The sequence below is a fragment of the Muscardinus avellanarius genome, assembly GCF_963383645.1.
Source record: "Muscardinus avellanarius genome assembly, chromosome: 20".
Lineage (NCBI taxonomy): Eukaryota > Metazoa > Chordata > Mammalia > Rodentia > Gliridae > Muscardinus > Muscardinus avellanarius.
This window is the reverse complement of record NC_137806.1, coordinates 8683692-8700003: the sequence shown is the minus strand read 5'-3', so window position 1 is coordinate 8700003 and position 16312 is coordinate 8683692. Positions and strand designations below refer to the sequence as shown.

The 16312-nt window shown below is 41.4% G+C and overlaps 1 protein-coding gene across 2 annotated transcripts in view; it reads right to left on the bottom strand.

Moving 5' to 3' along the window:
* Nucleotides 1–16312, bottom strand: part of ACBD5 (acyl-CoA binding domain containing 5) — a gene marked incomplete at its 3' end in the record, with an annotated part of 37719 nt that overhangs the window by 17830 nt on the left and 3577 nt on the right. The window contains exons 2-6 of one of the 2 annotated variants that reach the window (XM_080717105.1): nt 12122–12242; nt 9365–9437; nt 3799–3913; nt 3671–3703; nt 549–683 (exon numbers count right to left, since the gene is read on the bottom strand). In XM_080717105.1, the coding sequence (XP_080573231.1) occupies nt 549–683; nt 3671–3703; nt 3799–3913; nt 9365–9437; nt 12122–12242 (477 nt within the window). The remainder of the gene's footprint in view (nt 1–548; nt 684–3670; nt 3704–3798; nt 3914–9364; nt 9438–12121; nt 12243–16312) is intronic. The other variant, XM_080717106.1, reaches the window with a different exon arrangement.

Below are 16312 nucleotides of genomic sequence, written 5' to 3'. Positions count from 1 at the left end.
GATAGTACCCCACGAACCCCACGATCCCAGAGCTGCTTCACCACCAAACCTACCCAGGGGGCTCGAATAGCTCAGGGCAGAGCACTTGCCTAGACCGTGGGTTTGATAACACACACCCTCATGTACACACGCACACACACACCCCTTTTAATCCATTCTCTGAGCTCCCTTTTATTTTGTGTAAGATACTAGAAGTTTAACTTGTTTCCAGCCCTTGATTACATGTGCATCTCCATACTGGAAACAGTACCTTGAAATAAAACATCTAACAAGACCTTCCATGCCTCCCACCTGGCCCTTCCCTGTCAGCCGTCAGGTGACACCTGTTTCCTCTGCCCCCGCCCGGCTGTTCCTACACGCTGCGGGCTTCTGGGTTTGTGCAGATCTGGGCCCAGGTCACAGCCCTCACATGCTGTAGCCTCCCAGAATGCCACGCAGCACACGTGTCTTTGGACGCCTTCATCTTCCTAGTGTGCGGTTACCGACCCATCACTTCTCTGTCTGGCTGAGACCAAGTGTAGAATGATCCACCCCAGCCCAAAGCTCACCACTGTCGCTCTGCTCCACACCTCTGGCTGCTTCTTGGGCCTCTTCTTCCTCAGACTCCGCGCCGCTGTCACTGCTTTCGGCTTTGCCATTAACAGTTTTGGCATTTGGAGTAGAAGTCAGAACATTGCCAAGATCTGAAACATGAAGCGGCCACTTCATCACTAATGTGATAACACACAATATTGCTGTAATTTGTTTTTCTTGCAGTACTGGGGATCGAACCAGGGGCACCCTACCACTGAGCTACAGCTGAAGGCTGGAGTCAAATGGTCTCTGTATTACATGCTCTGTGTAGAGGACATCCTACAGAATCTACAAAACAACTATTAATCAGTTCCATGAGGATGCAACACACACACACACACACACACACACACACACACACACCACATACTTAGGAATGCACGTAAAACAATATGTAAGACATAAACTGCAAATGACACTGTAGAAAAAGGTCAAATAGCTAAATAAATGGAAAGACACTGTTCATGATTGTTGAGAGGGTGCTACTGCTCCAAATGACCTATAAATTTACTCGATCCTACCCAAACCCCAGCTGACATTTCTGGTTTTGTTTTTGACAAAGTGGAGATTAAGTCCAGTGGGATTCTGCCACTGAGCTACACTCCCAGCCCATTTTCTATTTTACTTTATTTTATTTGTGGTACTGGGGATGGAATCTAGGGTGTTTTTTTTTAAATTCTTTATTTTGAAACAGGGTCTCACTGAGTTGCAAAAGGCCTCCCTAAGTAGCTGAGGCTGGCCACAAACCCAGATCCTCCTGTCTCAGCCTCATGAATGCTGGGATTATAAGCGTGCGTCACCACACCTGGCTTTCTATTTTGTTTTATTTTTATTTTTTGGTGGTACTGGGGATTGGAACCCAGGGGCTTTTCTACCTCTGGGCTATACTCCCAGACCTATTTTATACTTATTTGGAAACAGAGTTTCACTAAGTTGCTGAGAGCCTCACTAAGTAGCTGAAGCTGGCTGAAACTGTGTGATCCTCCTGTCTCAGCCTCCCAAGCACTGGGATTACAAGCCCGCGCCACCACGCCTGGCTCTATTTTATTTTGAGACAGAGTTTCCCTAAATTGCCCAGGCAATTTAGGTAGTATAGCGCAGAGGTAGAAAGCCTCTGGGTTCTACCCCCAGTACCACCAAAAAAAAAAAAAAAAAAAAAAAAAAAAAAAAAAAAAATCTGAGAAATCTGAGAAATAAATGTTTACAGTTAATAACAGCAAATCTAGCATTTTATTCAACTCCTATTATATATAACATAACCTTTATAATCCTTTACTGAGAAAATAAAAAAATTTTAAAAAAACAGGATAAAGCTGGGCACAGTGACTAACACTTGTAATCTCGGTACTTTGGAGGCTGAGACAGGAGGATTGCAGGTTTGTGGCCAGCCTCAGCTACTTAGGTCCTCTGCAACTTAGTGAGACTGTTTCAAAATAAAGAATAAAAAACAGGGCTGGAGATGTACCTCAGAGGTACAATACCCCTGAGTGCAATTCCCAGTACTGAAAAAAAAAAAGATAAAATAAAAAAGTAAAGAGCCGGGTGTGGCGATACATGCTTGTAATCCCAGCATTTGGGAAGCTGAGACAGGAGGATCCCAGGTCATGGACAGCCTTTGCAACTCAGTGAGACCCTGTTTCAAAATAAAGAATAAAAAATAGGGCTGGGAGTGTAACTCAGAGGTAGAATGCCCCTGGGTTCTATACCCAGTACTGCAAATAATAATAATAATAATAATAATAATAACAACAACAACAACAACAACAATAATTTTTAAAAGGATAAGTGAATTCAATGATGTCTTCTTTTAGCTTGCTATGTTACAGTTCAACGATACTGCAAGGCCAGGCGTGGTGGCTCAGACCTGTAATCCCTGCACTTGGAAAGCTGAGACGGGAGGATCAGAGCTTGGAGGACAGCTTCAGCAAGTAGTGAGATCTCATCAACCTAGCAGGACCCTGTTTCCAAATAAGAAATAAGATTGGGTGAGGAGTGTAGCTTGGTGGCACTGGATTCAATCCCCAGTGCCATCAACATTAATTAATTAATTGAATAAAAATAAAAAAAATCAACCATACTATAAGTACATCCATTTTATTTTATTTTTGGTGTACTAGGGGTGGAACCCCGGGGCTTTCTACCTCTGGGCTATACTCCCAGACCTATTTTATACTTTATTTGGAAACAAGGTCTCACTAAGTTGCTGACAGCCTCACTAAGTAGCCTAGGCTGGCTTCGAACCTGTGCGATCCTCCTGTCTCAGCCTCCCAAGCGCAGGGATTACAAGCGTGCGCCACCACACCCGGCCAGTACATCCATTTTAAAACAGGTTAGAAAATTACATATTCCATGGTATCATTAATACAATTAAAAAGCAAAATAGAAAATGATTTCTCAGGGGCATGGTGGCGCACGCTTATAATCCCTGTATTCAGGAGGCTGAGACTGGAGGATCGTGGTTCGCAGACAGCCTCAGCTGTCTTCTGCAACCTAGTGAGACCCTGTTTAATATAAAGAATAAGAAATAGGGAAGGGGGGTGTAACTTGAAGGTCAAATGCCCCTGGGTTCCATCCCCAAACCCTCAAAGAAAGAAAAAAGAAAAAAGAAAAAAATTCCTCAAAACAAAACTGAATGCTGTAATAATTGTACACCTACTACGTGAACCAGTTGGCACATTTGAATAACTTAAAACTCAGAGGTTAAAAATGTATGGGTCTAAGCCGGGCGTGGTGGCGCACGCTTGTAATCCCAGCATTTGGGAGGCTGAGACTGGAGGATCGCGGTTCGCAGACAGCCTCAGCTACTTAGTGAGGTCCTCTGCAACTCAGTGAGACCCTGTTTCAAAATAAAGAATAAAAAATTGGGCAGGGGGAGTAGCTCAGAGGTCAAATGCCTCTGGGTTCCATCCCCAAGCTCGCAAAAAAAATAAAATAAAATAAAAATGTATGGGTCTATAATATTTAGAAAATTCATTAAATATGTCTGCTTGAAATGAAAACCCCTGGATAACAAGTCTGTAAGTTATACAAATGTGTGCAGAATCCTTTTGCCATGAACACATTACACAAAACTTTTATGTGGATTTCATTTTCCTACCTTCTAAATACTTAGAGATTTTCTCCAGTCGGACTAGCATGTGAAAGTAAAAACGAAAATTAGACATATGTCTTAGTGCGCGTATGATATACCAGCCGTCGGATTTGGAAGTAGGTAAATAGTCCAACCTGAGGTTAAATCCGAGCTCTTGCCACCCTTTTTGTCTTCTACAATTTCATAAAATGGACCTATGACGTGTAGCAACTCTTCAACTTTCTCGGTCATCGGCATCGTTTCAATAATCTGCCATCAAAAGAGACACGGTTGTGAAATTATAAACTACTAATTTGGCTGGGCATGGTGGCGCACGCCTGTAATCCCAGTACTTGGGAAGCTGAGATGGGGTGAGTGTCACACAGTGTCAAGGTCAGCCTCAGCAACGTAGTGAGACTGTTTCAAAATAGAAGAATAAAATAAGGCTGGGGGAATACCTAGAGGGGGAATGCCCCTTGATTTTATCCCAAGTAATACATATACACACAAAGAAAAAAAGCTTACCAATTTGTTCTATACTAGGACCAAATATTCCATTAATTCAAACCAGGAGTGGTGGGTCATGTCTGTAATCCCAGTATTTGGAAGGCTGAGACAGGTGAATGGAAGGTTTGCGAACAGCCTCAGCAGTAGTGAGGCCCTCCACAACTTAGTGAGACTGTTTCAAAATAAAGAAGAAAATAGGGCTGGGAGTGTAGATCAGAGGTACACTGCCCCTAGGTTCAATCCCCAGTAACGCACGCGCGCATGCGCGCGCGCACACACACACACACACACACACACACAATAATTCAATTTTTTTTGTGGTACCAAGGATGGAACCCAAGGACATTCTACCTCTGAGCTACACCCCTAACCCTATTTTTAATCCTTTATTTTGAAACAGGGGCTCACTGAGTTGCGAAGGGCCTCACTAAGTAGCTGAGGCTGGCCGCGAACCACGATCCTCAGTGCCAAGTGCTGATATCCTCAGCCTCCCAAGGACTGATATTTCAAGCGTGTACCACCCCAACCAGTTTATCAATAATTCTTAAAATCTAAAGTCCATTGATAGACTTCCAAAAGGATCCATATTAATTGTATACTTAATGCATATATGTTTCTAGAAAGTTTCAAATGTATATTTTGTTGTAATGGGGATAGAACCTAGGTGCATTCTACCTTGGAGCTAAACACCCAGCCCTATTTTATTTTTTATTTTGTGGTACTAGGGATTGAATCCAGAGGCATTCTATCTTTGAGCTATATCCCCAGCCTAATTTTATTTCCTTATTTTTATTTCTTGCTAGATTGCTGAGGGCCTTGCTGAGTTACCGAGGCAGGTTTAGAACCTGTGATCCTCCTGTCTCCACCTCCCAAGTACTGGGATTACAGGTGTGTGCCAACAAGCCCAACTTTTCATATATAAAAGATCTAAAAGTATTCTTTTTTTTTGGGCAGTACTGGAGATGGAACCCAAGGGCATTCTACCTCCAAGCTACACGCCCAGCCCTATTTTTTATTCTTTATTTTGAACCCGGGTCTCACTGAGTTGCAAAGGGCCTCACTAATTAAGCTGAGACTGTCATGGGACCACGATCCTCTGGTCTCAGCTTCCCAAATGCTAGGACTGCAAACGTGTGCCACCAACCCGGCCCACAGCCCCCCTTTTCATATTTTTGTTTGGAAATCGGATCTTGCTAGGTTACAGAGTTTCATATATGTTTCTGAGACTGGGTTCTAACCTGTGATACTCCTGTCTTAGCCTCCTAAGTACTAGGACATGTGCCACTATGCCTGGACAGGGTATCTTTTTTTTTTCTTCAGTACTGGGGATTGAACCCAGGGACATTCTACTTCTAAGCTACACTCCCAGCTTTTTGATTCTTCTTTTGAAATGGTTTGTTGTGCTCGGCTGGCCAGTGTATTATTTTAATTAGAGAAGTAGTTATAGAGATTCACAAGCAGCTTGGGTGTGGTGGTACACACTTGTAATTCCAGTACTTGGGAGGAGGCGTGAGGATCGGAGGTTTGAGGCCAGCCTCAGCTACTTAGAGAGCCCTCCACAATTTAATGAGACCCTGTTTCAAAATAAAGAATACAAAATAGGGCTGAGGGTGTAGCTCAGAGGTAGAATGAATGACCCCAGGGTTCAATCCCCAGTACAGAAGAAAAATCTAAAAACCCACAGGCAGTTAAAGTATGTGTGTGTGTGTGTGTGTGTGTGTGTGTGTGTGTGTGTGTGTGTGTGTGTGTTTATGTGTGGTACTGGGGGTGGAACCCAGGGACCTTCTACCTCCAGGTTACACTCCCAGACCTATTTTATATATTTTGTTTGAAAACAGGGTCTCACAAAGTTGCTGAGAGCCTCACCAAGTAGTTAAGGCTCACTTTGAAGCTGTGCGATCCTCCTGTCTCAGCCTCCCAACTACTGGGATTACAAGCATGCGTCACCACACCTGGCTTAAAGTATTTTAAGAAAGCTAAAAAGTAGTACAATAGTCTTACCTTATCTTTTTTGGTTAAAAAAAAAAAGTGGAATACACATTGTTTTATCCCTTCTCACTTTAAACTGTAGCTACTCCATTGATGAATAAAATCAGGTAAGAAAAATGGGTAAATTTTATGTGATGTGGCCATTCAACTTTATACTACTGAAATGTAGCCTAAAAATAATGATGTTTAAATTTTAAAAAATGAAGCCGGGAGTGGTGTTATACTCTTGTAATCCCCACGCTTGGGAGGCTGAGACAGGAGGATCGCACAGGTTCGAAGCCAGCCTCAGCTACTTGGTGAGGCTCTCAGCAACTTAGTGAGACCCTGTTTCCAAATAAAATATAAAATAGGTTGGGAGTGTATTCCAGAGGCAGAGGGCCCCTGGGTTCCATCCCTAGTACCACAAACAAACAAACAAACAAATTTTAAAATAAAATAAAGTCCAGGCATACTGGCAAGTACCTGTAATTCCAATATTTGGGAGGCTGAACCTGGAGGTCACAGGTTTGAGACCACAGTCAAAGTAAAAAATAAATTTAAAAAAGTGTTAGGGGTATAGATGGGAGGTAGAATGCCTCAGGTTCAATTTCCAATACCAAAAATTAAAATTAAATAATATAAAAGAAATAATTATCAAATCCAAAAGGCTTTGGGTTCTTTCTCTCCTTTTGAAAAGCCCCCTTGTAACTGTGTTATTGATATAGTTTACAACCAATAGCATTCAACTCTGCCCTCTGTTGTAAAGTCCACTCAATAAAAATAGTGAAAATGTAACAAAGAGCACAAGTTTCGTCAGCATAGAAGAGAAAGAAAACAGCAAAAGGCTGCTCTGAATCTTCCACTTAGAAAGTATTACAGAGATTAATACCATCGAGCTACCTGGCCAAAAAATAAATGTTTTTACAAATTTTCTTTATGTTCAAAGATAATTTACTTAAGATTCCCAAAGAGAATTAAATTTCATAACTTGACCCATGTCGAACATGAAAATGGTCCTTTATAAAAAAAAAAGCCCTAAGCCGGGCGTGGTGGCGCACGCTTGTAATCCCAGCATTCGGGAGGCTGAGACTGGAGGATCACGGTTCACAGATAGCCTCAGCTACTTAGTGAGGCCCTCTGCAACTCAGTGAGACCCAGTTTCAAAATAAAGAATAAAAAATAGGGGAGGGGGTGTAGCTCGGAGGTCGAATGCCCCTGAGTTCCAATCCCCAGACCCGCAAAATAAATAAATAAATAAATAAAAATTTAAAAGCCCTTATTATCATCTTTATTTTTTTTAATTTATTTATTTATAATTTTTGCGGTATTGGGAATGGAACCTGGGGGCATTCTACCTCTGAGCTATACCCCCAGCTCTATTTTTCACTATTTTGAAACAGGGTCTCACTGAATTGTGAAGGGCCTCACTAAGTAGCTGAGGCTGTCTGCGAACCCTGATCCTCCTGTCTCAGTCTCCCGAATGCTGGGATTACAAGTGTGCGTCACCAAGTCTGGCTATTATCATCTTTAAAATCCATGATTTCTTCATAAATTTATTCCTCAATATAATGGCTTGGATAGACTTAAAGAGCTCGTTAAGAGTTAAGAGCTCTCCTTAATAGTTAGCAGAAAACCTAAAAATACCCTTATTCTGCATCTGAAAAATCTATGTAATCACAGAAAAATGTTTGTTACTAACTAAAAAGTCCACTGATAGGAGTCTATCCTTTTTTTTTGGCAGTCCTGGGGATGGAAACCAGGACCATTCCATTCCCGAGCTACATCCCCAGCCCTATTTTTTATTCTTTAGTTTGAAACAGGGTCTTATCAAGTTACAAAGGGCCTCACACTAAGGAGCTGAGGCTGTCTGGAAACCCCGATCCTCCTGTCTCAGCCTCCCAAATGCTGGGATGACAAAAGTGTGCGCCATCATGCCCGGCTAGGAGTCTATCAATTTCTGAGTCAAAACTTGTAAGAGAACATTGTTGGGGAATTTTCTTAACTATTTCTCCTAAAGAAACTGTTTCAAAGCAGGAAACTTTCAAGACAGTCCAGCTAACTTTCTAGAATCCTGAGTAAAGGATATTAATATTTTTTGAAGATTCCTATTCTCATGGTTCTTTTCTTGTTTTTGTTTGTTTTTGTGGTGTGTGTGTGTGTGTGTGTGTGTGTGTGTGTGTGTGCGTGCGTGTGTATACTAGGGATTAAACCTGGGGCATTCAACCTTTGAGCTATAGCCCTTTATATTTTTTGTTTTGAAACAGGGCTGAGTCTCACTACTTGCTAAAGCTGTCCTGGAACCTGTGATCCTCCTGTCTCAGTCTCCCAAGTACTGGGATTACAGGCACGCCCACCATGCCTGGCCCACATACTTTTTCCATAAATGGAGTATAGAAAAAAATAGAGAAGATGAAAAAACAAATTAATATATCACATCTCCACAATTTGAAATATCTTAAGAAAAAATACTCACCTTGAGATGAATTTTAACAAAGTACATAATTCCCTAATAAATTTAAAATTTAAAGTGAGCATGGTGGCACATGCCTGTAATTCCAGTTTACAAGAGGCTGAGGACAGGAGAATCCTGGGTTCAAAGCCAGCCTCAGTAACTTAGTGAAGCTCTTAGCAAGTTAGCAAGATACTCTTTCCAAATAAGAAATAAAACAAGACTAGAAGTATGTCTCAGAGGTAGAATGCCCCCTGGGTTCAATCCCTAGCAACACATACAACTACACACACACACACACACACACACACACTTAACAGTGAGATGGCTTGGTGGTGCATGCTTGTAATTCCAGTAGTTGGGAGGCTGAGATAAGAGGATTGCAAACTTGCGGCTACCCTCAGCTACTTAGTAAGGCCCTCTACAATTTAGTGAGACCCTGTTTCAAAATAAAGAATAAAAAATATGGCTGGGGATGTAGTCAGAGGTAGAATGCCCCTGGGTTCCATCCCTAGTGCCATAAAAAAAAAAAAAAAAAAGCCGGGCATGGTGGTGTACTCTTGTAATCCCAGCATTTGGAAGGCTGAGAGAGGACGATCTAGGTTTGCGGACAGCCTTAGCTACTTAGTGAGGCCCTTTGCAACTCAGTGAGACCCTGTTTCAAAATAAAAAACAAAAAATAAGGCTGGGGGTGTAGCTCAGAGGTAAAATGCCCCTGGGTTCAACCCCAGTACCGCAAACATAATAAATAAATAAATAAAATGTTTTTATTCTCTATTATGAATTACTTTCTCTACCTTTTTCATTTCTTCAACATATGCAATCATAGCTTCTTCTTTGGTCATATCACCCAAGGAACTCCAAGCATCCCTAGAAATAAAAAATACAAATAATGACAAAAAGATAATAATTTTCAGTTGTGAAGAATACAATTATAGTTGGTGCTATAAGGTCATTAAAACCGATTCTACTTTAAACAATTTTTTTTTGGGGGGGGTGATACTGGGGTTCCTGGTAGCCTTTCTACCTCCGGGCTACACTCCCAGACCTATTTTTTATATTTTTTATTTGGAAACAGGGTCTCTTAAGCCAGTGAAGCCGGCTCCGAACCAGCGCGATCCTCCTGTCTCCACTTCCCAAGTACGGGGATTACAAGTGTGCACCACCACGCCCGGCAACAAAAAATTTTTTTTGTAGTGCTAGGAATTGAATTCAGGGGCAATCTACCTTTGAGCTATATCTCCGCCCTATTCTATTTTTTAATGTGGAAACAGGTCTCACTAGGTTGCTGAGAGCCTCATTTAATTGCTGAGGCTGGCTTCAAACCTGCAATCCTAATAGTCTTGGCCTCCCACATACTGGCAATATACGCATGTGCTACCATACTCAGCTCAAGTTCTTCTTAAATCCTTGCTAAGTTCTACAAAATCTCTTTAGTAAACATAACATCTTAATCAAAGCTATCACAGTAGATAAACTGACAAATAGTATCTTAAAGTAATAATTATATAACCCATTCATATATAATAAACTATAAAGACTATAAGCTAGTCACAGATATTGCCTAAGAACTCTTTTTCTTTTAATAGTACTGGGGGTTGAACTCAGGGGTGTTCTACCTCTTGGCTACACCCCCCAGCCCTATTTTATTTTTTATTTTGAAACAGAATCTCACTAAATTGTGGAGAGCGTAAGATGCGGAGGTTAGCTGCAAACCTGTAATCCTCCTATCTCAGTCTCCCAAGTACTGGGATTACAGGCATGCGCCACACGCCTGACACCTAAGAACTTTTGAAAATTATTGACACCATTCTAAAGACAAAAACATGAATATTTTAGAGGACTATAAAACCAAAATTTTCCATTAATTTAATTAACAGTCTAATTTATACACTAGAACTAAAAATGAAAATGGTTTCTCACTTCTAAAAGAATGAAAGTGTGAAGGGCAGAAAACTTTTAAGTCTTTGGATAATAATCGTCCTTGAAATTTTTTGCCTAACATACAAACCTCTTTTTATACATTTCTTTTCCAGAAGCTTTACTACACCAAAGGTCAATTCTAGGGGAAACAAATCAGAGGCAGAGAAGTGAATAAATAAATTTTCTCTATCTCTTTTTTTTTTGGAGGGGGGGGATTGAACACAGGGGCGTTCTACCTCTGAGCTGTACCCCAAGCCCTACTTTATTTTTATAACAGGATCTCTCTGGGTTAATGAGTTTCAATATTTGCGGATGCTATCCTTGAACCTGTGATCTTCTCCCAAACCTATTTTACTTTTTATTTTGAAACAGGAACTTACTAAATTGCTGAGGCTGTCCTGTGATCCTCCTGTCTCAGTCTCCCAAGTACTGGGATTACAGGTGTGAACCACCATAAGTAAACTTTCTTAAGACAAATTAAAAGATTTCCATTTCCCTTAATCTAATTACTATGGCCATTCACAAACATCTTATAGGAAAATGTACTTCCTATTGGGGTCTAAAACTTTAGCATTTAGTGGGCTTTAAAGCATGCTTCATACACTGGGCATGATGGGCACACTGTAATCCAGGCTGCTCCTGTCCGTCTGTCTCTCCATCTCTCTCTCGGCTGCCAGCTGAGCGGCACTCGGCCCCATGCCCTGCACCACGATATTTCTGCCCTGAAGCCCGTCAACCACACCAGCTGAGCTCAGAAACCAGGAGCCAAAAGAAACCTTTCTTCCAAAAAAAGCTAACACTGCAGTAAGGACTCATATTATTAGTTACATATTATCTTAAAGGAGCAAAGCAAACCATGTCACTCCTTGATAAGCAAAAGGGATTATTTTTCTTGGCAGCTGAAATAGGGCAATTGGTTGCTCTTACTTAGCTTTAGAGTTGCTCTGGGCTTAAAAGAAAGAAAAAAAAACTCCACAGAAGAAAAAATGAACAGAAAATGTTTTTTATCCTTTTCTTTTCTTTTCCTTTGTGGTACTGGGGATGAAACCCAGGGGCACTCTACCACAAGGTCTCACTTAAGTTGCAGAGGACCCAAGAGCTGAGGCTGGCTTCAAACCTGTGCGATCCTCCTGTCTCCGCCTCCCAAGCGCTAGCATTACAAGCGTGCGCCACCATGCGGCTCTGGATTTTATCTTTGATGTTCCTACCCCTCTTGGTTTTACTGTTTTCCTTTCTTCTCTAATATTTTTCTATTTGTGTAAAAGTTGTACTAAGGGCACCTGGTGGATACAAAACTATTTCAGTACCTATGACACTTTATGCAGAGAACCATTTATAGTCACATAAGTCATAACTGAATGATAATTATGTCCTTAAAATTAAAATTCTTCACCGGGCGTGGTGGCGCACGCTTGCAATCCCTGCACTTGGGAGGCAGAGACAGGAGGATCGTGCAGGTTCGAAGCCAGCAGCGCGCGCTGGCTAGGGAGACCGTTTCCAAATAAAAATGTAAAAATAGGTCTGGGAGTGTAGTCTGGAGGTAGAAGGGCTTCCAGGAACCCCAGTACCACCAAAAAAAAAAAAAAAAAAAAAAAAAAAATTAAAATTCTTAGCTCTATAAATAAAATCACCATTTATATCTTCCAATAGGATCCCAGAATCCAGGTCTTGAGAGTTTGCAGGGTCCTTCAGTTGCCTGTTTATAGAAGCTGTAAAACTTGAGCATCATTTCATTTGTTGGCTGGAATGAACCTATTGGAAACACATTAAACACGAATCATTGGGGAACACAACTGATAACCTAAGGTTATATATTAATAGTCACTTCATATTCTGCTGATAATTCAGACATATTTCTGCCCTAGAAACAAAAGTTACGGTAGTTGTATTTGTTACTTTCCTCCTTTAATTTCCAAAATCTTTGATATTTTATTATTTATTTATTTATTTTAGTGGTACTGGGGTGCCTGGAAGCCCTTCTACCTCCGGGCTACACTCCCAGACACCTATCTTTTAAATTTGGAAACAGGGTCTCTTAAACCAGAGAGGCTGGCATTGAACCTGCGCCATCCTCCTGTCTCTGCCTCCTAAGTGCAGGGATTACAAGCGTGTGCCACCACGCCCGGCACTGTCTTTGATATTTTAAACTTTTGTAACTATGCCAAACAATAAATAAACAAAACACAATATACATATAACCCAAATAACCATCAAATGTCACATGGGGCATGCCTATAATCTCAGAACTTGGGAGACTGAGATAGGAAGATCACAGGATCATAACCAACCTCTGCAGTTTAGCGAGACCCTGTTTCAAAACAAAAATAACAAAAAAAGACTGGGGGGTTCAATCCCCAGTAAAACAAAATAAACAAACATTTCAAAATACTTAAAAAATAAAAATAAGTTAAAAAGCTGTAAAAAGATATTAAAAAAAAAACCTCTAAACTGCATACTACACAGATAACATGTGGTAATCAAAAGCCAGTGTGTGTTACTGGGAGTAGAACCCAGGGCATTCTACCTCTGAGCTATAACCCCAGCCCTAACTTTTATTCTATTTTAATTTTTTTGCAGGTTTGGGGATAAAACCCAGGGGCATGCTACCAATAAGCTACACCCCCATCCCTAATTTTTATTCTTTTATTTGAAACAGGGTCTCACTGAGTTGCAGAGGGCCTCACTAAGTAGCTGAAGCTGTCCGTGAACCGCTATCCTCCAGGTCTCAGCCTCCCAAATGCTGGGATTACAAGCGTGTGCCACCACGCCCGGCTTACTGATAACTTTTTTTTTTTTTAATATTTATTATTTTTGAAACAGAGTCTGGTTAGGTTACCGAGGCTGGTCTTTAACCTTTGATCCTTTTGTTTCAGCCTCCAAGTACTGGGATTACAGGCAAGTGCCGCCATGCCTGATCTGGTTTTTATTTTGAAACAGAATCTCAGCCAGGCATGGTGGTACATGCCTGTAATCCAAGTACTTGGAAGGCTGAGAAAGGAGGACCACAGGTTGAAGACTAGTCTGAGCAATTTCTAGTGAGACTCTCAGCAATCTAGCAAGATCCTGTTTCAAAATAAATATAAAAAGGGCTCAAGGTGTAGTTCAGAGGTAGAACACCCCTCTAGTACCACACTCTAGTATCACACACACACAGAGAAAGAAAACAGGGTCAGCCAGGAAAGATGGCACACATCTGTAATTCCAGCACTTGGGATGTTGAGCTAGGAGGATCAGAGGTTCGAGGACAGCCTCAGCAAATAGAAACACTGTCACCAACCTAGCTAGACCCTGTTTCAAAAGTAAAAATAAAAACAGGGCTGAGAAGTAGCTCAGAGGTGTAATGGCCCTGGGTTCAATCTTCAGTGACACACGCGCACATACACACACACAAATAAATAAAAATAGTAAAATAAATAGATTGCTGAGGTTGTCCTCCAGACTGAGATCCTGTCTTAGCCTTCCAAGTACTGGGATTATAGGCATGAGTCTACACAACCTGCTCTGTTCTATGTTTTTAAAAATGTATCATAGCCGGGCGTGGTGGCAATGCTTGTAATCCCAGCACCTGGAGGGCTGAAACTGGAGGATCGCACAGTTTCAAAGATAGCCTCAGCTACTTAGTGAAGCTCTCAGCAACTTAGTGAGACCCTGTTTCCAAATAAAGTATAAGATAGGTCTGGGAGTATAGCCCAGAGGTAGAAAAGCCCCTGAGTTCCACCCCCAGAACTACCAAAAAAAAAAGCATTATATTGAGCTGGGTGTGATGGTGCATGCTTGTAATCCCACCATTTGGGAGGCTGAGACAGGAGGGTCACAGTTTATGAACAGCCTCGGCTACTTAATGAGGCCCTTTGCAACTCAGTGAGACCCTGTTTCAAAAAAAAAAAAAAAAAAAATAGGGCTGAGGGTGTAGCTCCGAGGTAGAATGCTCTTGGGTTACATCCCCAGTACCACACAAAAAAATATTATATTGTATATGTTACTCACCTATGTCTGTAAACCTTTAAATCATATTTGGTTGACTTACTGAAGACATTATGAGATGAGGTTTTTGAATTTTTAACTATAGATTTGTGAGCTGAATATGTACCCCTAATCCCAGTACTTGGGAGACAGGAGGATTGTGGGTTGGAGGACAGCTTCAACAACCTAGTGAGACCCAGTTTCAAAATTTAAAATAAAAAATGGGCTGCGGGTGTAGCTCAGATATAAAATGCCTCTGGGTTCATTCGCCAGTACCACAAAATATAAATAAGATAAATTAAAAAATGAAAATAAATGTAGATTTGTGTTAACTCTTGGTAACCATTTTCAACTATGTTTTCTTTATTTTCCCCCTATATCAGTGCAACACTATCTCCAATAGTACTCCTAAATTTGCCTATATAATTATTACTGTGATTTTGTAATTCATTATGCACTCTTGGCGAAACCTGAAACACCAGCTCATAGCTTGTTTGTGTTGTAATTTCTACACCATTTAAAAACTAGCTTTTGAGCCAGGTGTGGTGGCAAATGCTTCTAATGCCAGCATTTGGGCGGCTGAGACAGAAGGGGTTGTGGTTCGCTGACAGCCTCAGCTACTTAGTGCGGCCCTCTGCAACTTAGTGAGACCTTGTTTTAAAATAAAGAATAAAAGCCGGGCATGGTGGCGCATGCTTGTAATCCCAGCACTCGGGAGGATGAGACAGGAGGACCCAGCTACTTAGTGAGGCCCTTTGCAACTCAGTGAGACCCTGTTTCAAAATAAAGAATAAAGCCAGACGTGGTGGCGCACGCTTGTAGTCACCAAGCTTGGGAGGCTGAGACAGGAGGACTGCGCAGGTTTGAAGCCAGACTCAGCTGGCTTCAGAGACCCTGTTTCCAAATTTAAAAAATATAAAACAGGTCTGGGAGTGTAGCCCGGAGGTAGAAGGGTTTCCAGGAACCCCAGTACCATCAAATAAAATAAATAAAGAATAAAGAATAAAAAATTGGGCTGGGAGCCGGGCATGGTGGTGCACGCTTGTAATCCTATCATTCAGGAGGAGGAGACCAGAGGATTGGGATTTGCAGACAGCCTCAGCCCTTAGTGAGGCACTTCACAACTCAGTGAGACCCTGTTTCAAAAAATAAAAAAAAATAGCCAGGCGTGGTGGCACACGCTTGTAATCCCCGAGCTTGGGAGGCGGAAAAAGGAGGTTCGCACAGGTTCAAAGCCAGCTGTGCTGGCTTAAGAGACCCTGTTTCCAAAAATAAAATAGGTCTGGGAGTGTAGCCTGGAGGTAGAAGAGCTTCAAGAAACCCCAGTACCACCAAAAAATAAAAAATAAAAAATAAAAAAAATAGGGCTTGGGGTATAGCTCAGAGATAAAATGTCCCTGTGTTCCATCCCCAGTACAAATAAATACATAAATACATAAATAGATATAAAAAGTGTTCTGCCGGGTGTGGTGGCGCACATTTGTAATTTCAGTACTTAGGAGGCTGAGACAGGAGGACCGTAGGTTCCAAGCCAGCCTCTGCAACTTAGGCTGTCAGCAATTTAGTGAACTGGCAAGACCTTGTTTCCAAATAAAATATTTAAAAATAGGTCTGGGGGTATAGCCCAGAGGTACCCACACACACACACCAAAAGTGCTCAAAGTGTAGCTTGACAGTTAAATTCCCAGGAAATTTAAAAAAACAACAAAACAAAACAAAACAAAAAACCAAAACATGCCGAGCATGGTGGCGCAGGCTTGAAATCCAGTATCCAGGAGGCTGAGACAGGAGAATTACAGTTCACAAACAACCTCGGCTACTTAGGCCCTTCACAACTTAGTGAGACCCTGTTTCATAAT